A 24357-nucleotide genomic window follows, 5' to 3' on the forward strand; every position below is an offset into this window, starting at 1 on the left:
GTTCGTTTCAGCGTAATTCCAGACCAGTTTTTAGATAAATTCTAACCGGTGGTCGGTTTTAAATTTCTCCTGTGAACGTTCTGGAACGGTGTAAGTGAGTGGCGGTGGTAGGATGAATTTGTTAGAAAGAGTATACTTTACTACTTCCATTAAATGTAACCGATTTTTACAGTGGACTCTCACCAGACAGAATATAGGAAACTCTGATCAGCAAGATACTGGACAGCTAATAAGCCTATAACATACGACAGATGTCGCGATTCAGTTTGTGAATGATACGGCTGCACCAAATGTATACAGGTGCAGTCGCTGCAGTCCTATAAATGTCAAAGTCGGAGGGGAAAAAATGAGTTCATTTGATTTATATAGAGAAGAGATATATACATACACATATATATACATACATATATATATATACACACATATATATATATACATTCGTATATACATATATATACATACATATATATACAAACATATATATATATACACATATGCATATATATACACATATATATACATGCATATATATATGCATATATATACACATATATATATGCATATATATACACATATATATACATGCATATATATACACATATATATACATGCATATATATATGCATATATATACACATATATATATGCATATATATACACATATATATATGCATATATATACACATATATATATGCATATATATACGCATATATATATGCATATATATACGCATATATATATGCATATATATACGCATATATATACACATATATATATGCATATATATACACATATATATATGCATATATATACACATATATATACATATATATATACACATATATATATACATATATACACATATATATATACACATATATATATATACATATATATATATACATATATACACATATATATATACACATATATATATATACATATATATATATACATATATACACATATATATATACACATATATATATACATATATACACATATATATACAAATCTACATACATACATATATATATATATATATATATATATATATATATATACATACATACATACATAACACCAAAGAGAGGCAGCATCAGACCATTAGGGTCGATGTGACGCTTTTATTTAACGTTAGTATTTTATCCCAGGCAATATCGGCTAATCGAAAGATAGATGTTAAGATTTTATCTGGGCAACACCGGTTAACTAAAAGATAAGTGTTAATATCTTGTGCCGGGCACTACCAGAGAACCTTGCTGGCTTTAATTCTGCCAAAGTATTTTTTTTCTTTCTTTAAAGCAAAACGATAATAAAGAATTTAGTCATAATGGACAGAATGATAACTTCAAAAAAAACATACGTTTTGTTTTCAAGTCGAGCGATGGTGACAAATACAGTCATATCCAGTGCAAAAAAAAAGGGAAATATTTTTTTCCTTTGATTGCTTTGAACCTAAAACCACACACACACACACGTAATTGTTGGCGTCACAAAATATATTTGTGACAAGATCAAAACAAAGATAAATAAATTCTTTGGAGTTAAAATTTCACACACGCATTTGTCGGCTTCAAAGAATGTTTTTTTCAAATCAAATAATAAATGATTTGGTGTGACTATGATAAAACCATTTGAAATTTAGATCAAGAGATTTTTCAATTTTCAATAACATATTTTGTCGAGATGTTGACAGAATAATAAATTTGTCCATTTCCTTTGATAATGACAAGTGTCACATCTAAGGGCAGAATTCACGAAGCATTTTTTTTTCCTTGGACGCAGTTTTCTTACTTACGCGGTTATTGCGTATTACGCAGTTTGGAAATTATCCAATGAGAGAAAACTGGTTATTTTCTATTGGGCGTTTTTGGTTGATCGGGGAGGAGTTAGAATTATTCTTGGATTGTGGGAGGTGGCCAATTTTTGGTCATCAGTCTACAACCAAGATCGATAGGAGCCTTCTATCATATCTGAAAGTGAGACAATGTTTAACAAGCAAGATTGGGATGCAACACTGTACAACATTTTCTCTACACTAATACAAGTTATGATAACAGGACCATTGCCAGCACCTTCAAAATGCATTGATTGATTGCCACGAATAGTAGGCACATGCCCAGGGTGATGTAAACAAAGTTTCTGGCCATGGTCTTAGGTGTGGTTTCAAGTGAGGGCCACATCATGCCACCTCACATCTTCAGAATCGGCTTGAAAGTCAACACTAAGTATACCTGGATGTGTAGTGATCCCTTAGTGCAATCAATTGGCCACTTGTCAACCCTGGGTGTGACAGCAAGGCTCATCGCCAGCCCATATGTCCAAAAAAGACTCAGGCTTGGCTCCAGAAGGAGTGCTACGACTTTGTACCCTTCTCTCATGGACCACCCCACCTCTCCTGACCTGAACCCGCTGGACTACTTCGTTTGGTCATACATTGAAAACAACTGACTACAATATGGTCGTCTTCAAGCCCAACCTGATGAGCCGGCTCCTTAATCCAATTTACCAAATTTTCTCGATTAACAATTACAATGCTGTACAACTCACGCTTTCTACCGATTCAAATTATAACAACAGGACTATTGCCAGCACTCTCCAAAATGCAAATCTGAATTGTTCAATGGTTGAAGGTGTGCCCAGGATGATTAAAACAGTTACCGGCCACAGTTACGAGGGGCGTGCAATAAGTAATGCCCCTGACCCACTTCCAGTTGTCTGATCTAGCTGAAATTTTGCATGTGCAATGATTTATATCTATACAGATTATGTAGCAAATTACAGCTCTGAACTAATTGTGCTTTCTGTTTTATAGGTGTTTGAACTGAGTCAGGTGTGAAATGGAGCCTGTTGAATGTCGAGCAGTGATCAGGTTTTTGTATTTGAAAGGACGCACACCACAGGAGATTTATAAAATGAAAGAAACTTATGGTGATAATGCTTATCATATAACCTTGTAAAACGCTGGCATTGTGTTTTCAAACATGACCGGAAGTCTGTGGAAACAGCTCCCAGACCTGGTCGCCCCCCTTCTGCCATTGATGAGGCATCTGTCCGTCAAGTTGAGGCTGCCATTTTGGAAGATCGGCACATTACTATTCGCCAAATAGCCCAAGATGTCAAGATTTATACAGGATCTGTGGACACTATCATTCATGACCGTATATGCATAAGGTGTCTGCCACATGGATTCCCAGGTTGCTCACACCATTCAAAAAGCGAGAACACGTCGAGTGCTCGAGGATGAATTTGGAGATGTGCCAAGAAGATGAGTCAAAGTTTTTCAAAAGACTGATTACACAGGATGAAACCTGGGTCCATCACTATGATCCAGAGACCAAAGCCCAGTCAATGCAGTGGAAGCACTTGAACTCACCACCTCCAAAGAAGGCAAGGGTGCAGCCCTCCACTGGCAAGGTCATGCTCACAGTCTTCTGGGACCAGAACGGAGTAGTGATGACAGATTTTCTGGCAAAGGGTACCACAATTACAAGAACCGATTATGCTTCACTTTTGAGGAAATTAAGGAAAGCTATCAAAATCAAGAGGCGGGGCAAGATCAGCAAAGGTACCCTCCTCCTGCAGGATAACGCTTCGGTCCACAACTTGCATGTCGCCAGATCAGAAGCACAGGTGTGTGGTTATGAAATCCTCCCCCACCCTCCCTACTCTCCTGACCTTGCACCCTCTTTCATCTCTCTCCAGCCATGAAGTTGTTTTTGAAAGCAAAGCGTTTCCCAGATAATGCAGCCTTGATTTCTGAAGTCACATGGTTGGAGGACCAACCTGGGGTGTTCTACAAAAACGGTCTCCAGAGCTGCATCAAACGATGGAAGAAATGCATAACTCTGGGTGGTTCCTATGTAGAGAAAGACTAATAACTGTGCCAAGCTTCGTTGCTCTACTGCTATGGGAAGTGGGTCAGGAGCATTATTTATTCCACGCCCCTTGTATGGTTTTTGGTGGGGGGTTTGAAGTGAGTGGCACATCATGCCACCTCACATTTTCGAAGTAGGCTTGAATGTCAACACTAAAGTGTGCCTGGATGTGCTGAAAAGTGTGATGATCACCTGGTGCAATCATTGGGCCACTGGCAGATCCTGAGTGTGGCAGCATGACTTGGTACCGGCCCAAGGCTTGGCTTCAAAAATAGTGCTACAACTTTGTACCCTTCTCCCCAACTCGAACTCACTGGACTACTTTGTTTGATCAAATGTCGAGAACATCACAAACATGATCTCCCACAATCCCAAAGACAGCCTGATCACCACTGTCTACCAAATATTCTCTTGTGGAAAAGACATGATCCCAGTTCCAGACCCGTATCGAAGTGGCAATTGAGGCTGAAGACGGCTACATCATCAAGTTACCTGAATTGATTTTTTTCCATAAAAGTTATAAAATAAAGCAATAGTGTTGTTTTCTTCAGAGCGACAATTGTATTGTTCCATCCTGTATACATATATATATGTATATTTTCTTTACTTTCAGATTGTTGTATTTATATATGAATTTCCTTTTTCACATATTTGCTTTTTCTTTCTTTCTAATCTATCTTCTTTATATTTTCTCTTCTTCTCTTAGTATATTCTCTTCTTTAATGATCCCAATTATTTTATAGTGACCTATATTTGTCTAATTAATATGACCTACACACATACTATCCTTTCAATTTACTCTTATATATTGTACCTACGTTTAATATTCTTTAATTATATCTTACCATATTATCCTATTCCTTCATTCCCATTTTATATCTAAAATGTTATAAAGCCTGTTTTTATCTGAATTTGCATTTTGTATAATTTGGGCCCTTCCTCTCTTCTGGTGGGAAGCAGTTATCTTTGAAATGCTATGGCCTAAAAAGATTTTTTTTTTTTTCTTAATGTTCCTCTTTTATCTTTCCTAATTGTTCTGATGATATAATTATATATAAATTTTATTCCTCATCTTTTATTTAATATATTTGTTTACTTCTTTTAATGGTGTTGATCTTTGATCTTTTCTTATCTTGATAATTTTGCTTTGTTAAAGATATGTTCTTAGATAACATACATATATATACAATGTTGCATATGTATGAACAAAAAAAAAAAAAACAGAATTCATTTTTGAGATGAGCATTATATATATTAATTTATTTTGGACGAAGGCCAGGGGAATAGTTGGCCGAAACGTCGTGAAAAACAACCAATAAAGATGAAAAACAACTAATAAAGATGAAAACAATAGTCCGAAATAAAAAAAAAAAATAAATTAAAAAAAACAGACTCCAGCAAAAATTTTGTTTATTTTGTGTTTCAATTAGAATAAATAATTCTCAAGATCCCATTGATCTGGTCATTGTCAGATCATTAGATTCCCAAGGAATTAAGAAAAACACTCACTTGTGCAAAAACTGTGAATATATCAGCAAGTCCTCCATTACTGATCCAAATTTTGCTGCCATTTAAGACATAATGTGATCCATCCTCAGATAGTTCAGCTCGCGTACGAATAGACTGAAAAAGAAATACTCTTAAGTTAGTCAAATTATTTACAGGAGGCACTGACATTGATACTTAAAACCAAAAATATTATTTTTATGATAAAATATATACACAAAAATGATTGTTAAAAGGAATCAATAAAAATACATAAGAAATTTTACTGTTCTATTCGTTCTTACAGAGTTTGATCAGCATTACTATTAACACATCACTCAAATCCTGGGCCTGACATAGATGAATGCCACTAATAACGATCTATATATCTTTTATAAAGTACTAACCTTAAAATGGCACATGTCGAAATTTAAGCCAAATCAGATTATTAGTTTACAACAGTTATTTAAGTGAAATGACTGTTGTAAATTTAAAAAAAAAAAAAAAAAATGCAAAAAATCTAAATTTAGTTGATAAAGCATTGCTTTCTAATGTGAAAATTGTTAAAGTAAAACAATGACTTAACAAATGCTATGCAGACATTTCTCTATCAAAAACAACAATTAAGAAGTCATATGCTGACTTTAAATGATGTTGAACGCTCAGGTCATCCTAATTTGGCAGTGGTCATGAAGAAACGGTCCAAAAAGTCCACAAACTCATTTTGGTCAATCATACATTGAAGTTGCATAAGATAGCAGAGGAGTTGAAGCAATTAGAAAGGCAGTATAACAATGCATTGATGATTCAGAGCATTGCTTGTAGTACAAATTATCATCTGAAAATTTCAGAATTACACTAATTTCTTTTTAATAGTTGCATTAAAAAAATATACATTATTTTCTTTATTCGTCCTAATGTTTCTCCTCAACACATGTTGAAACTATAATGATTTTCACTTATTTACTAGAAATATATACGGCTGATTTAAACAGTCAACAACAATCAAAATTTAGTTTTCAAGCCTATGGTTAGCTTCTGTGGTGATTGAATGAAAATTGTCACCATGTGTAAAAGTTGTGATTTGTGTTTCTTTTCATGTAATATTTACATTTACTTATTAGCAGGCTGCCCAGCATTGCTCGGTTGTAAAATATTATATTTTAATTCATGCAGATTTTTTATTTATTTTTATACAGCCAAGTCTTTATTTATTATTATTCAATATATAGTAATGATTTCAAAAGTTTGAAAAAAATATATGACTTTGGTACCATTCGTTAGAATCAAAACCAGACCATTTCGTACTCCAGCCTTTATTTATCTCACCAGCATCGTTATCATCTGACCTACTAACAGAGTGATATGAAAAGTTAAAAATTAAAATTTAGAACTATGAATGTTTTATTTTGTGCATGTGCAAAAGTAACAGAAAAAGTAATATTTTATTCAACTTATCCAAGGTAAACTTTTGTTTTTAATTTTGCTAGCTAAAAAACAACTCAAAAGTTGCTACCTCTCCAAATACCCTATATCTCAAATTTCAACTCTGTAGATTCAGAGAGGAGTTTGGTAGAGACTTTTCATACACACACCGACAAAATTACTTTATATTTATATATAGTAATCCACATACAGTACTTTTTCGCTGTATCACAGTTTATCAGTGCAGCTAAACAGGATCGAATGGATATAAAAATATTTCTGTGTGTGGTGGAATATTTTCATTTAAAATTCTATACAATTGAGCAGAATGTAGAAACTATGCATAAATAAAATTCAGTGTAATAGTGAAATGAAATCAATCTGATAAGAAACCATAACAAATGAATTGGTAATTAATTAATGCTTGTTTTTCAAAGAAATATGCAAATTATTTCATCTTTGTGTAGTCGCCACATATCCATGACTAAGTATATTAAGAGGGTAGCTTTAATAATTTTTAAATAGAAAAAGTAGGCTTTTAATATCAGAGTGAGAAAAAAAAATCAACTTTATAGCCATGTAGATATATTGAAAATAAAAATAGGTAATTTCATTGTTTTTATTTTTTTAATATTGCAAATAAATATTGTTTTAATATTATTTTATTATTGTTATTTTTTTTTTCAAATAAATAGTTCTCTTTTCATACCATTTTAAAAATATATTGTCTTTAAATGTTAAATATTTATGTTAAATATTCTTTCAAAACCAATGAATGTGAAAATCTGCACAATCTATTACGTTTACTGCCACCAATTACATTTATGTAATCAAGTTGTGGAAAAATTTAAACTGTCAAATACATTGTATTTAAGAAAAGTAAGTAGAGGAAAAATTGAAAGGAATTTAGAAACATTTAGACTATTGAATAGAAACCACTTTGTGGTGAACTATCAGTACATTTTTCTGGATACTAGTGATCCAACTAAACACACAAACATGATTTAAGGATTGAGCAACATAAGACATATGAGATGTACAAATTCTGTAAATTTCAACAGTCACATACAGGAATTGAAATTTTCCATCAACATTATCTGCTGGATTCATTGATTTTTTTTTTTAACTTTAGGTTATCTTGGAATTGTTATAATTTATTGATTTTTGTGAAAATATAATTTTGGAATTATTAAACATATCAAAAAATTATCAAAAGAAATACATAACAGTGAATAAACACATAAAAAATATTTATTTATGTAATATGTCAATACTGAAAACAAAAAAAAACAAATCAGAACCTGTACACATGGTGACTATTTTAATTCAATCACCGCCTTGTTTGACTTTCAGGTATTCATGACAGAAGAGTATAAAGAGTTAAACTGCCAAATAATTACATCGCTTAAAGTGTAGGAGCATGAGCTTGCTGAGAATGTGTGACATGATCATTCCAGGGGATGGTTGAGCTCCTCAAAAGAGGGAGCGAAAGCTTAAAATTCACTAGACAAAACGGGTAAACGTAACTTTATTAAATATGGTGTGCCCACGCAACAGCAAAAATCCCTGCCGAGAGAAAAGAATAAAATACTAAATGATTCTGTTTAATCCATCAACAACAAAGTCACTTGAAAAGTTGAGCGAAAACATATTCGGTTAGCCGGTGCAAATAATGAGAATTCATGTTTTGGAGAATTAATGTTTACACCTTGAGGACAGCTCACCTGACTTGGGATCATGAGTGTGACTCTGGAGGACTGATAAACTGCTCACAAACATGCAGGTGCAATTTGTCTGGGAATTCTAAGGCGACCAATTGAGACATGGCAGAAGTTGACACCGCCATGGTTGATTGGTTGGAGGAACCACCCACCTTCACCCCACCCCGACATATATGATTATATATTTGCAGAGCAAAAGAACTGCAGTTTTTGAGAGTTTAGAGTTGAGATTGATCGATCCCAATTATCACTTCACCCCCTCTCCACGATGCTTTGTATCGCTAACACTGCACTGCTACCAGAGAGAGAGAAAGCATAAAGATTAATTGTCGACTTATATGTCTCATTACTTGTGAACAGTAAAGAACAATTGTATATATGTTTTTTTTTTTTGTTTTTTTTTAATTCAATCAGTAGACTAGAAATAAGCTGAGTTTGTGTCTTTTTTCCCCCCCTATGAATTGAATTGCCTTCTTGCCAGAGGGCAAATTGTGAGTTACTGTTCTTTTCCTTAGCATGCACCCGACCAGCAAAGCAATGGTATATCAACTCTGATGCGAAAGGAACTGAGAAGCACTGGCCATGAATTGAAGACTGACCAGTGCAACCAACAGGTCCTACTGTATTGAAAAGGTCACATCTGGTCATTCTCGATCAGAACAGTGACTCGGACGAGATTAGAGGTCACAGAGGCATGGAAGGGATATTTCAGCAGCCCTCTGGGACCATCCTATGTTTTAATTTAATTTTTAATTAAAAAAGCAGAAAAGCTAATCAACAGTAAAATAAATTTAATGTTAAAAAATACTGAAAAATTACTGATAATTATAAAAAAATTTATATATAATTTCTTGACAACAATTTTTGAAAGTTTCATTTTTAAATATATTTCTGGTACCTTCTATTTAAAGATTAAATCTTAATTTCTTAATAAAACAGATACATTATTTAAAAGTCTTGATTTTAAATAATCAAAAGGACACTATTAATCAACCATACTAAAGGTCTGTGTATTTGTCATTTTTATAAGGAACAAAGTTAACAGTTGAACTCTTTACAATTACAAATGAAACTGATACTTATGTTTTAAAAACAAAAGTGTTGTTAATCGGTTAAAATCATTATTATAGAGACAAGATTTTCTGACCTATTTCAGTTAGTATTTATCTAAACGTTAAACTAAAGTTGTATTTGCTTGTTCTAAAAATCGAATCTAATTTATTTTTTAAACGAATTTACAATTAAACTGTTATCTATCATTTAAAAGAAAATAGCAATATTTTGGTATTATAAAATATCAACTAGTATGTTTGAACTTCATTTTTGTTTTAAATTCGTTAAATTTCATTAAAATTTGTTTTTATTTAAAAAGAATGTTCCAAATTTTTTTTTTTGCATCAATTTTTTTTATTAGTTATTTTTTTTTTACATTTACATTTAATTTTCTATGAATTAAACCAGTTATTGTTGTATCATGTTAATTGCAATGGACTAATATACTTCACTACAATTTAATTTTTAAAAATACTTAATCTGATCTAGCAGTTTTGTAATATGTAGACTTTCTTAAATAGTCATCTTAACAAAAAACTCAACTAATAGGGAATAACTTATTCTTTTAATAGGAGTTCTTTACTTTTTTTCAGTTATGCAGTTATATTTTCTGATTCTTTTTATCACAAACAAGTTCATTTTTAATTGAGACTAACCTATTCATTCTGGTCTTACTTTGTTATCAAATAAAACTAGATTTATTTTTAGTTTAGATATACCCCCCCTCCAAAAAAAAGGTGGCATGGTTATAGAACATAGAAATATTTACAAAAGAAATTTGAATGTAATGTATTCAGTGCAGCAGTGGCAGTGCTGGTTCAGGACAGTTTGTAACAAATATCTTTTTTTTTTTTTCTTTTTTTTTTACACAGTGATCACCACTTATCAAGGCCCGGAAGCCACTCAGGGATAAGGGTTATGGCAAGTACATTACGCTAGTGTGGAGATTTGATGAAGTGTTTACTTAAGAGGGCGGTTCATTAGGAATTTGTTAACGTTGGGCTTGAAGCCATCCAAGTTGTAGTCAGGTGGGAAGCAGGCAGACGGAACAGTTCCACAGGCGTGCAGTTCTAAGAAAGAAGCTTTGTTCATGGAATCCATGCTTCGATTTAGGCACAGACAAAGAGTGGGGGAAATTTTTCACAGTGGATTCAGCTAGACGGGTGTTTTTCGTGAAAGATTGGCGAGGGGGGACCAGAGATTGGAGTTCAGACGAGCACCTGACATGGAAATAACGATAAAACAAGGATAGGCTCGCAACATCTCTTCTGTGGGAGAGAGGTTGCAGGGTAGAGAAAAGGGCATCCCCCACTAAGCCACAAAGTTTATTTTGTACTCTGTCAAGGCAGGATAGGCTGTTTTTAGCAGCTCCTGCCCAGATATGGCAGCAGTATTCCATCCTTGGACGTACTTGGCTTTTATATAGATAGAGAATTGCATCATTAGTGAGATATCTTCTGGAGCGGTTGAAGGATCCCACCATCTTTCCAGCGACCGTGGCAACAGACTTGATGTACGTGTTCCATTTCAGATCAGGAGTAAAGATCAAACCCAGAAGCTTGTCAAAACACTTTCCCAGACAAGAGCCATCCATCCCAATTGATGCCAGACGGGGATCAGAGCGTTGATGATGTAAGGATAAGAGTTTGGTTTTAGATGTATTAAAGGTAACCAGCCACGTCTTCTCCCACTGAACCACACGTTCGAGATCAGAGGAGAGAGAATCAGAGAGAACTTTGTCATTTACAGCCTTTGATGTGTTGCCGTAGATGGTCGTGTCATCAGCATAGATGTCAATGAATGATTTTAGTATGTGTTAAGTCATTTATGTAGATCAAGAAGAGAGTTGGGCCCAGGATTGACCCAAGGGACTCCAGCATTAATACTGCAGGCCTCTGATTTTTGTCCATCGACCACTACTCTTATGAGCCTATCAGAGAGAAATGATTTAATGATTGAGAAAACATTTCCAGTTATACCGTAGCTGGAAATCTTGTGAAGTAGACCCTTATGCCATACCTTGTCGAAGGCCTTTGATATGTCAAGAGCAATTGCCCTAAAAAGGAAGCCTTTGTCAAGAAATTCACTAATCCTGTGAGATATAACCGTCAGCACATCTGTGGTAGATCTTGCAGAGCGGAAACCATATTGTGTGTCACTAAGAAGGTTGTTTCTGCTGAGGTGGTTGACTACTTCTCTATTTAATATGGATTCCAGCAACTTACTCATAACACACAGGAGACTTATTGGTCTGTACTGAGAGGGAGATGATTTATCACCTGAATTCTTAAATACAGGGCAAACTGATAAGGTCTTCCAGGGAGTCGGAAAGCACTTCTCCACAAGGCAGCGCTTAAACAGTTTCGTAAGTATGGGAACAAGTTCTGGTTGAAGCTTTTTTAACACTATAATTGGGATGCCGTCAGGGCCAGTTGCGTTACTGGAATCAAGGTTCTTGATAAGATTGGCAACCTCAGGCACGGATATTTGTATGTTACCTAGCGTGTTCTGTGTTATAGGAGGAAATATGGGGAGTTAATGGCCTTCGTCGCATTGGGTAGAATTAGCTGCAAAGTTCTTTGCAAATAGTTTGGCCTTGTCTGATGCTGACGAGATGACCTCTGGTCCATTGATAATGGTTGGGATAGAATGCACACTTCTGTTCGGGATCCTATTTGTTATTTGCCAAAACTGGTGGGAACCAAGCCGCTGATCAACTACCTTGGATTTAACAGACTGGGCATATAGCTCTCTTGCATTTTTTATTACTCTTTTACAGTGGTTGCTGGCAGTCCTGAAAGCAGCTTTAGTCTCAGTGCATCTATTACATTGGTAGCTATGGAAAAAGTGATTTGTGTGTGCGATAGCAGCAGCACATTCTGGGGAGAACCATGGCTGGCTGTTAGGTTTTTCTGGGAATTTTTTTAGATGGTATGAATTGGTCTATGCCTACAATTAACCATTGGGTCAGATCCGATACTATAGAGGACACATCCTTTTTAAACATGGAGTGCAGAGGTAAATCAGATATGAATGTACGGAAGCTATCCCAGTCAGCCAAAGAGTATCGGTATACAGTACGGTGGAGGGGTACATCTGGAGACTTATTACATTTCGTTTTTATCTTAACTGATACGACGGAGTGGTCGGAGGATCCTAGAGGAGAATGAACGGAACATGAACATAGCTCAGGGGAAGTTGAGAAAAAAAGGTCTAGGAGGCTTGCATATTGACCGGGTGTATCGGGCACACGGGTGGGTTCGCGAACAATCTGAGTGAGGTCATAAGCAATGGCAAAATCATGACAAAACCTCCCCTCATCATCTGTCTTATTTGAATGGGTCAGCCATTCCACGTTATGGACGTTGAAGTCACCACAGATGTGGATGTTAGCCGAGGGATGTGCAGACAGGATGTGGTCTATTTTCTCAGATATGCTCTTAAAGATAGTAACTCCGCTGTTGTGGGGCCGATAGAGGGCAAATATAAATGCAGTGGTGTTAGCAAGTGCAACCTTGAAGCACATATAGGGTAAATTAGGATCTTCTCTAGAGATATCCCTGCCACACGGGAAGCCATCTTTAATGTATGCACATATTCCATGCCCAGGGGGTCAGATTTAGCTGTTAAATTAGAGTATCCGTTAATTATGAACTTATCTAGGGAAGTAGTCGGCCCTATTCCAGTTTCGCTTAGAAATAATATGTTCGGTTTCGTCTCCTGTAATTGGGTTTCAACCTCTGGAAGGTTGGAACGTAGACCCCTGATGTTGGAGAAGGAGACCTGGTAGTAGGGGTCTACGTTGGAAGATGGGGTTCTAGGTTTATTCGAGTTTTTATTCTGGAGATATTTCATGTTGAGGTTTTGGGATTTGTGGAACAGGTCAGCATACTTGGTTAGAGCAGTACAGAGAGGGAAAGTAAGAGAGAAAAAGATAGGAATTTTTTTTTTTTTTGTAGCACACGAAAAGGTAGAGCCATAACAATTACCCACTAGTACTTTTTACTTACACTTGCATCAGAACCACTGGAAGGTTCTGTAAGACAAAAACAAGCAATCTTTTCTCCAGTTGCCAATGTTGGTAAATATTTTTCCTTTTGTTCTGCATTTCCAAACAGAAGGATCCCTTTAAAACCAATTGACTAGAAATCAAAATAAAAACATTTGAGACAAATTTTCATGCAAAAAATAAAGAAAACTTATTACATTTTTAACTAAAGCATATTTTTATTAAACAAAAATTTAATATTGTGCCCATATAAAGCTGAAATTATTCAAATCACTTCTGATTCTTGTTTACATTAAAGAAACAAAAATGTTGTCAAATATAACAAATATTTAACCTAACACACATTAATGGACTAAATATAGATGGCGGGGGTCATCTTATTTAGTAATTCTTTTTAGAAAACACATGCATAAGATTTTAAGAACAATGGATACACGGATGTTAGCGGTACCTATTTTTTTTGGGGGGGGGGGCTTGTATTGAGTCCTAGATCGTTAACAGAGAATGAAAGATTAAAACTAAAAGAACTCTAATAACTCTGGAAGATATTGAGATTAGGAGGACATGTTTCATGCAAAATTAAAACTCGAAAATGAGTTCAGAAATGCATCCACACTTGAAGGATATAATAAATATCCATACATTAAAATGAAAAGTTTATAAAGAAATAATCCTAGCTATGGGTGTGCATAAAAATCGTGTTTTAATTGCATCAGAAAAAAATCACGAATAGTAAATAACAGAAAAAAATAATGAATAAATAAAAAAAAAGAATAGATACATATAAGATAAAAATCACAGATAACACACAGAAAAAACAAATAGATAAAAAAATCACAAATAAATAACAGAAAAAAAATCACAGATAACAAAAAAAAAATCAGATAACAGAAAAAAAAATCACAAATAACAGAAAAAACAAGTAGATTACAAAAAATAGAAAAAATCATGAATAAGTAATTACAGAAAAAATCACAAAACAATAACAGAAAAAAAACATGAATAGATAACAGAAAAACATCACAAATAAATTTTTAAAAATCACAAGTAGATAGCAGACAAAAATCACAAATAGGTAATTAAAAGACAAAAATTACAAATCTATATCTATAAAAGTGAATGTGTGTGTACATTTCCCTATGCAATAACGCTGTCAATTTTAAGTCTACACTCGAAATTTGATATACGGGGTACTGAGATTTGGGAAAATCTTTGTAATCTGTTTTCAGTGAGAAATTTGTCAATTTTGGGTCTAAACACTTGAAACTATAGATATAGGTTCCTTGGACATGGATTTAACTTAATAACTTGAGTTGAGCCCAAAACAATAAATGTTAAGGGGTCATAATAGGGGACAAAGTTAAAAAAAAAAAAATTAACTGTTTTTTTTTTTTTTTTGCTTAACATGCACCTCCAAATCCCCGAGCAACGCCGGGCTAAAATGCTAGTAGATAAAAGAAAAAAATCGCAAATACATACAGAAAATAAAACAGATACAGAAAAAAAAACAGATACAGAAAAAAAAACAGGTACAGAAAAAAAAACAGATACAGAAAAAAAAACAGATACAGAAAAAAAACCGATACAGAAAAAAAACATACAGAAAAATAGATAACCGAAAAACAATCACAAATAGATAACCGAAAAACAATCACAAATAGATAACAGAAAAACAATCACAAATAGATAACAGAAAAACAATCACAAATAGATAACAGAAAAACAATCACACATAGATAACAGAAAAACAATCACACATAGATAACAGAAAAACAATCACAAATAGATAACAGAAAAACAATCACAAATAGATAACAGAAAAACAATCACAAATAGATAACAGAAAAACAATCACAAATAGATAACAGAAAAACAATCACAAATAGATAACAGAAAAACAATCACAAATAGATAACAGAAAAAAAATCACAAATACATAACCGAAAAACAATCACAAATACATAACCGAAAAACAATCACAAATAGATAACAGAAAAACAATCACAAATAGATAACAGAAAAACAATCACAAATAGATAACAGAAAAACAATCACAAATAGATAACCGAAAAACAATCACAAATAGATAACAGAAAAACAATCACAAATAGATAACAGAAAAACAATCACAAATAGATAACAGAAAAACAATCACAAATAGATAACAGAAAAAAAATCACAAATAGATAACAGAAAAAAAATCACAAATAGATAACAGAAAATCACAAATAGATAACCGAAAATCACAAATAGATAACAGAAAAACAATCACAAATAGATAACCGAAAAACAATCACAAATAGATAACCGAAAAACAATCACAAATAGATAACCGAAAAACAATCACAAATAGATAACCGAAAAACAATCACAAATAGATAACCGAAAAACAATCACAAATAGATAACCGAAAAACAATCACAAATAGATAACCGAAAAACAATCACAAATAGATAACCGAAAAACAATCACAAATAGATAACCGAAAAACAATCACAAATAGATAACCGAAAAACAATCACAAATAGATAACCGAAAAACAATCACAAATAGATAACAGAAAAACAATCACAAATAGATAACAGAAAAACAATCACAAATAGATAACAGAAAAACAATCACAAATAGATAACCGAAAAACAATCACAAATAGATAACCGAAAAACAATCACAAATAGATAACCGAAAAACAATCACAAATAGATAACCGAAAAACAATCACAAATAGATAACCGAAAAACAATCACAAATAGATAACCGAAAAACAATCACAAATAGATAACCGAAAAACAATCACAAATAGATAACCGAAAAACAATCACAAATAGATAACCGAAAAACAATCACAAATAGATAACCGAAAAACAATCACAAATAGATAACCGAAAAACAATCACAAATAGATAACCGAAAAACAATCACAAATAGATAACAGAAAAACAATCACAAATAGATAACAGAAAAACAATCACAAATAGATAACCGAAAAACAATCACAAATAGATAACCGAAAAACAATCACAAATAGGTAACAGAAAAACAATCACAAATAGATAACCGAAAAACAATCACAAATAGATAACCGAAAAACAATCACAAATAGATAACAGAAAAACAATCACAAATAGATAACAGAAAAACAATCACAAATAGATAACCTAAAAACAATCACAAATAGATAACAGAAAAACAATCACAAATAGATAACAGAAAAACAATCACAAATAGATAACAGAAAAACAATCACAAATAGATAACAAAAAAACAATCACAAATAGATAACAGAAAAACAATCACAAATAGATAACAGAAAAACAATCACAAATAGATAACAGAAAAACAATCACAAATAGATAACCTAAAAACAATCACAAATAGATAACAGAAAAACAATCACAAATAGACAACAGAAAAACAATCACAAATAGACAACAGAAAAACAATCACAAATAGACAACAGAAAAACAATCACAAATAGACAACAGAAAAACAATCACAAATAGACAACAGAAAAACAATCACAAATAGACAACAGAAAAACAATCACAAATAGATAACAGAAAAACAATCACAAATAGACAACAGAAAAACAATCACAAATAGATAACAGAAAAACAATCACAAATAGATAACCGAAAAAAAATCACAAATAGATAACCGAAAAAAAATCACAAATAGATAACCGAAAAACAATCACAAATAGATAACCGAAAAACAATCACAAATAGATAACCGAAAAACAATCACAAATAGATAACCGAAAAACAATCACAAATAGATAACAGAAAAACAATCACAAATAGATAACCGAAAAACAATCACAAATAGATAACCGAAAAACAATCACAAATAGATAACCGAAAAACAATCACAAATAGATAACCGAAAAACAATCACAAATAGATAACCGAAAAACAATCACAAATAGATAACCGAAAAACAATCACAAATAGATAACCGAAAAAACCATCACAAATAGATAACCGAAAAACAATCACAAATAGATAACCGAAAAACAATCACAAATAGATAACCGAAAAACAATCACAAATAGATAACCGAAAAACAATCACAAATAGATAACCGAAAAACAATCACAAATAGATAACCGAAAAACCATCACAAATAGATAACCGAAAAACCATCACAAATAGATAACCGAAAAACCATCACAAATAGATAACCGAAAAACAATCACAAATGGATAACCGAAAAACAATCACAAATGGATAACCGAAAAACAATCACAAATGGATAACAGAAAAACAATCACAAATGGATAACAGAAAAACAATCACAAATAGATAACAGAAAAACAATCACAAATAGATAACAGAAAAACAATCACAAATAGATAACCGAAAAACAATCACAAATAGATAACCGAAAAACAATCACAAATAGATAACCGAAAAACAATCACAAATAGATAACCGAAAAACAATCACAAATAGATAACAGAAAAACAATCACAAATAGATAACAGAAAAAAAATCACAAATAGACAACAGAAAAAAAATCACAAATAGACAACAGAAAAAAAAATCACAAATAGATAACAGAAAAAATCACAAATAGATAACAGAAAAAATCACAAATAGATAACAGAAAAAAAATCACAAATAGATAACAGAAAAACAATCACAAATAGATAACAGAAAAACAATCACAAATAGATAACCGAAAAACAATCACAAATAGATAACAGAAAAACAATCACAAATAGATAACAGAAAAACAATCACAAATAGATAACCGAAAAACAATCACAAATAGATAACCGAAAAACAATCACAAATAGATAACCGAAAAAATCACAAATAGATAACAGAAAAACAATCACAAATAGATAACAGAAAAACAATCACAAATAGATAACCGAAAAACAATCACAAATAGATAACCGAAAAACAATCACAAATAGATAACAGAAAAACAATCACAAATAGATAACAGAAAAACAATCACAAATAGATAACAGAAAAACAATCACAAATAGATAACCGAAAAACAATCACAAATAGATAACCGAAAAACAATCACAAATAGATAACCGAAAAACAATCACAAATAGATAACCGAAAAACAATCACAAATAGATAACCGAAAAACAATCACAAATAGATAACCGAAAAACAATCACAAATAGATAACCGAAAAACAATCACAAATAGATAACAGAAAAACAATCACAAATAGATAACAGAAAAACAATCACAAATAGATAACAGAAAAACAATCACAAATAGACAACAGAACAAAAATCACAAATAGACAACAGAAAAAAAAATCACAAATAGACAACAGAAAAAAAATCACAAATAGATAACAAAAAAAATCACAAATAGATAACAAAAAAAATCACAAATAGATAACAGAAAAACAATCACAAATAGATAACAGAAAAACAATCACAAATAGATAACCGAAAAACAATCACAAATAGATAACCGAAAAACAATCACAAATAGATAACAGAAAAACAATCACAAATAGATAACAGAAAAACAATCACAAATAGATAACAGAAAAACAATCACAAATAGATAACCGAAAAACAATCACAAATAGATAACCGAAAAACAATCACAAATAGATAACCGAAAAACAATCACAAATAGATAACCGAAAAACAATCACAAATAGATAACCGAAAAACAATCACAAATAGATAACCGAAAAACAATCACAAATAGATAACCGAAAAACAATCACAAATAGATAACAGAAAAACAATCACAAATAGATAACAGAAAAACAATCACAAATAGATAACAGAAAAACAATCACAAATAGACAACAGAACAAAAATCACAAATAGACAACAGAAAAAAAAATCACAAATAGACAACAGAAAAAAAATCACAAATAGATAACAAAAAAAATCACAAATAGATAACAGAAAAACAATCACAAATAGATAACAGAAAAACAATCACAAATAGATAACCGAAAAACAATCACAAATAGATAACCGAAAAACAATCACAAATAGATAACCGAAAAACAATCACAAATAGATAACCGAAAAACAATCACAAATAGATAACCGAAAAACAATCACAAATAGATAACAGAAAAACAATCACAAATAGATAACAGAAAAACAATCACAAATAGATAACAGAAAAACAATCACAAATAGATAACAGAAAAACAATCACAAATAGATAACAGAAAAACAATCACAAATAGATAACAGAAAAACCATCACAAATAGATAACCGAAAAACAATCACAAATAGATAACCGAAAAACAATCACAAATAGATAACCGAAAAACAATCACAAATAGATAACAGAAAAACAATCACAAATAGATAACAGAAAAACAATCACAAATAGATAACACAAAAACAATCACAAATAGATAACAGAAAAAATCACAAATTGATAACAGAAAAAAATCACAAATTGATTACAGAAAAAAATCACAAATTGATTACAGAAAAAAATCACAAATTGATTACAGAAAAAAATCACAAATTGTTAACAGAAAAAAAATACGATTTTATAAAAACAGAAAAAAATTTATGAATGGATAAAAGTGAAAGTTATTATAACATAAAAATATTACAAATAACAAGCAAATAACAAATAGGATCCTGAACAGAAGCATGCGTTCTATCCCAACCATTATCAATCGACCAGAGGTCATCTCGTCAGCATCCGACAAGGCCAAACTATTTGCCAAGAACTTTGCAGCAAATTCTACCGTATGCGACGAAGGCCATCAACTCCCTGTATTTCCTTCTACAACACACAACACGCTAGGTAACATACTAGGAACATCTGTGCGTGAGGTTGCCAAGCTAATCAAGAATCTTGATTCCAGTCAAGTAACTGGCCTTGACGGTATTCCAATAATAGTGTTAAAAAAGCTACAACCAGAATTTGCCCCCATACTTACAAAACTGTTTAAACATTGCCTAAAGGAGAAGTGCTTTCCAACACCCTATAAAACCTCATAAGTTTGCCCTGTATTTAAGAATTCAGGTGATAAGTCATCTCCCTTTCTATGCAGACTAATAAGTCTCCTGTGTGTCATGAGTAAGTTGCTGGAATCCATATTAAATAGAGAAGTAGTCAACCACATCAGCAGAAATAATCTTCTTAGTGACATGCAATATGGTTTCCGTTCTGCTAGATCTACAGCAGACATGCTAATGGCTATATCTTAAAGAATTAGTGAATCTCTCGACAAAGGCTTCATTTCTAGGGCAATTACTCTTGACATATCAAAGGCCTTCGATAAGGTTTGGCATAAAGGCCTACTTCACAAGATTTCCAGCTATGGTATAACTGAAAATGTTTTCTCAATCATTAAATCATTTCTCTCTGATAGGTTCATAAGAGTAGTGGTTGATGGGCAGAAATCAGAGGCCCACAATATTAATGCTGGAGTCCCTCAGGGGTCCATCCTGGGCCCAACTATCTTCTTGATCTACATCAATGAACTCCCAAAACACATACTAAAATCATTCGTTGACATCTATGCTGATGACACGACTATCTCTCTGATTCTCTCTCCTCAGATCTTGAGCGCGTGGTACAGTGGGGGAAGAGGTGGCTGGTTACGTTTAATGCATCTAAGACCAAGCTCCTATCCTTACATCATCAACGCTCTGATCCCCATCTGGCATCGATTGAAATGAATATCTCTCGTCTAGGGAAGGCCCTATGTTTTGACAAGCTTCTGGGTTTGACCTTTACTCCTGATCTGAAATGGAACATATACATCAAGTCTGTGGCCAAGGTCGCTGGGAATATGGTGGAATCCTTCAACCGCTCCAGAAGATATATCAGTAATGATGCAATTCTCTATCTATATAAAAGCCAAGTACGTCCAAGGATGGAGTACTGATGACACATCTGGGCAGGAGCTGCTAAAAACAGCCTATCCTGCCTTGACAGAGTACAAAATAGACTTGGTGGGGGATGCTCTTTTCTCTTCCCTGCAACCTCTCTCCCACAGAAGAGACGTTGCAAGCCTGTCTCTGTTTTATCGTTATTTCCATGGCAAGTGTCCGTCTGAGCTCCATTCTCTGGCCTCTCCCCTCGCCAATCTTTCATGAAAAACACCTGACTAGCTGAAACCACTATCAATAATTTTCCCCATTCTTTATCCGTGCCTAAATCAAAACGTAGATTCCATGAACAAAGCTTCTTTCTTAGAATTGCACGCCTGTGGAACTCTCTGCCACTTGCCTGCCCCCCCCCTCCGACTTCAACTTGGATGTCTTCAAGTCCAACACAAACAAATTCCTGATGAACCACCCCCGTAAGTAATAACACTTTATCAAATCTCCAATACTAACTATTACTACGATATTATCCCATTGATTACTCTACACACAATAACCCTTATCCCCGAGTGGCTACTGGGCCTTAATAAGTGGTGACCTCCATGTAAAAAAAAAAAACACTACAAATAGATAATAACAGAAAAAAAATGAATTGATAATGACAGAAATATATGTTTCAATAGATAAAAAATTGTAGGTATTGAAAACATACAGAAACAAAGTTTAATAAGAAACTAGTTGTAAATTGATACCATTAAGGAAATATAGTGCCACATTTCTAACTTTATTGTATGTTATTAGTGAATTTAAAAATTTGCTTTTAGAAAAGATGAAATTAAATGAAATTCCTTAGCTCCTGTGATTATTCAAACCAAAAAATTTTCTGCAAATTATTTACAGTAATTCACGTTTGTTACAACAAACGTGAATTACTGTAAATAATTTGCAGAAAATGAGAATGATAGAAAAAAAAAATAATTATGGAATTAGCTGAAAATATATTTGTTACAGTATAGGTTGTCAAATAACCAATTTGTGTGCAAGAAGTGTAATACAACAAATGAATGAGAACTCAGATGTGGAGAAATAATTGGATGGCAAAGCAATTGAAATTGTGTAGAAGTTTTGTTACCTTGGTGATATCATTGGAGCACAGGATGAAAGATATGCTAGTGATTACAAGAATTATGAGTGGATGACGTAAGTTTAAATAACTTATGTTATTACTAACAAGCGGAGTGTTATCACTGCTTAACAAGGAAAGACTATCAGGCATGTGTACACACTATGGTATTGTATAAAAGTGAAAACTGGTCAGGGATGGTTGAGGATACACATATAGCGAAAGGAAATGAAATTAATACAATAGTTGCATAATGTGAAACTTATTTTGATGATCTCAGAGATAGATTAAATTTGGACAGTATATGGAGTTGTGTGCAGAATAGGAAACTTTAAAGGTGAATGAATGAGAGTTTTGGGATTTGTAGAACAGTTGATGTAGCAGATTCAGTTCATAGGGAAAGACCAAGGAAAATATGGGAGCCATATAAAAATGGACTTGAGGGAAAGATGGACAAATATGAATCTGACCAAAGTTAGTTTGGAAGTGAATTTCTTAAAACAACCTGATGCATGTCAGCATGTTGTTGGTTTTATTTTATGGCATATCAACCTTTTTCAGATTATTTTGTGCCGAATCCAAATATTTTGGAGAAAAATATTTTAATATGATATATTTGTTGTTTTCAAGTCTGTTTCTATTTAACCCATAGTTAGGACCCTAACAGGTACTACCACTCCGGGTCAGAGTGGACCTGGGAGCAATGGCAAGTAAAGGGTGGCCCCACACTCCCCAAAGCCCACAAACTGGGGCCTCACCACTGGATATAGTTTAAGGTCATATCCAGGGCCAAATGTCAGCATGTAAAACTGATGCTGCATTGATGATGATGCTGATGATTTGCCACAAATAAAAGAATTGTATTTTGAAATTATACTACAGCAGACTACATGGTGCAACAAAATTTCTTAAATATTTGAACATGGTGATCTTGGTTGCAAGAAGAGTATGCATCATTTAGGGCAAAATATCTTTTTATTTCCTCTTCATTTCCTCAAAATTTCACAAAAAAATTCAAATAGGATTAAATATAAAAATCAAAAATATTCAAATCAGAATGAAATATAAAATTCAGAAAAATCATTCAAATGTAAAGTTTATTTTTCAACAACAACACGGACAAATATATCAGTAATAAAACATTTCTATATTCTGCTATGAAAGTTATTGAGCATTAATGTAGGAGACAAAAAATGACTGTTTATTGGTTGGTTGGTTGTTTTACGGCATATCAACCCTTTTCAGATTATTTAATGCCGAATCTGGTGATTTTGAAGAACGATTTTTTAATATAGTATATTTGTTTTTTAAGTCGTATTCTATTTAACCCATAGTTGGGACCCTAACAGGTGCTACCACTCCAGGTCAGAGTGGACCTGGGAGCAATAGCAATTAAAGGGTGGCCCCACACTCCCTAAGGCCTGCAAGCAAGGGCCTCACCATCGGATATAGTTTAAGGACCATGTTTATTGGATAAACAACAAAAAGGCATTACACATAAAATCCAAATGAAAATTTTATGTAAATATCATAGTCCTTGAAAATAAATAAAATGAGTGGTTATAAAACAACATATATTTGGAGTGGACTTATTAAACAACCTATAAATTCATACAAGTTAGAACACCAGAGAAAATGTGAATTATGTTGAAGGATTAAAACAGGATTAAACAGGAATTATAGAAAAGATTGTGATCCTTATATTAGACTAAAAAGAACAGTTCCATTTACAACTGAAAATATTATAAGTAAGGAACTTGTCTATCTAAAAGAAAAAGGCATTCTAAGAAAAATTCATCATTGCTAAATCCAACAGTTGACCTAAAGAAAAAAAGAAAGTCTATGCCAATTGTT

The 24357-nt window shown here is 32.8% G+C and overlaps 1 protein-coding gene across 1 annotated transcript in view; it reads right to left on the minus strand.

Annotated features, from left to right (window-relative positions):
- Positions 1 to 5275: 5275 nt before the first annotated feature.
- LOC145246787 (very long-chain specific acyl-CoA dehydrogenase, mitochondrial-like) overlaps positions 5276 to 24357 on the minus strand; it is a 248482-nt gene continuing 229400 nt past the window's right edge. Inside the window, exons 7-8 of the mRNA XM_080108583.1 lie at positions 13577 to 13708; positions 5276 to 5505 (exon numbers count right to left, since the gene is read on the minus strand). Coding sequence (XP_079964709.1) covers positions 5359 to 5505; positions 13577 to 13708 — 279 coding nt within the window. The 3' untranslated portion in view covers positions 5276 to 5358. The remainder of the gene's footprint in view (positions 5506 to 13576; positions 13709 to 24357) is intronic.

This window comes from Euprymna scolopes, chromosome 24 (genome assembly GCF_053919585.1).
Source record: "Euprymna scolopes isolate OS-2025 chromosome 24, ASM5391958v1, whole genome shotgun sequence".
Lineage (NCBI taxonomy): Eukaryota > Metazoa > Mollusca > Cephalopoda > Sepiida > Sepiolidae > Euprymna > Euprymna scolopes.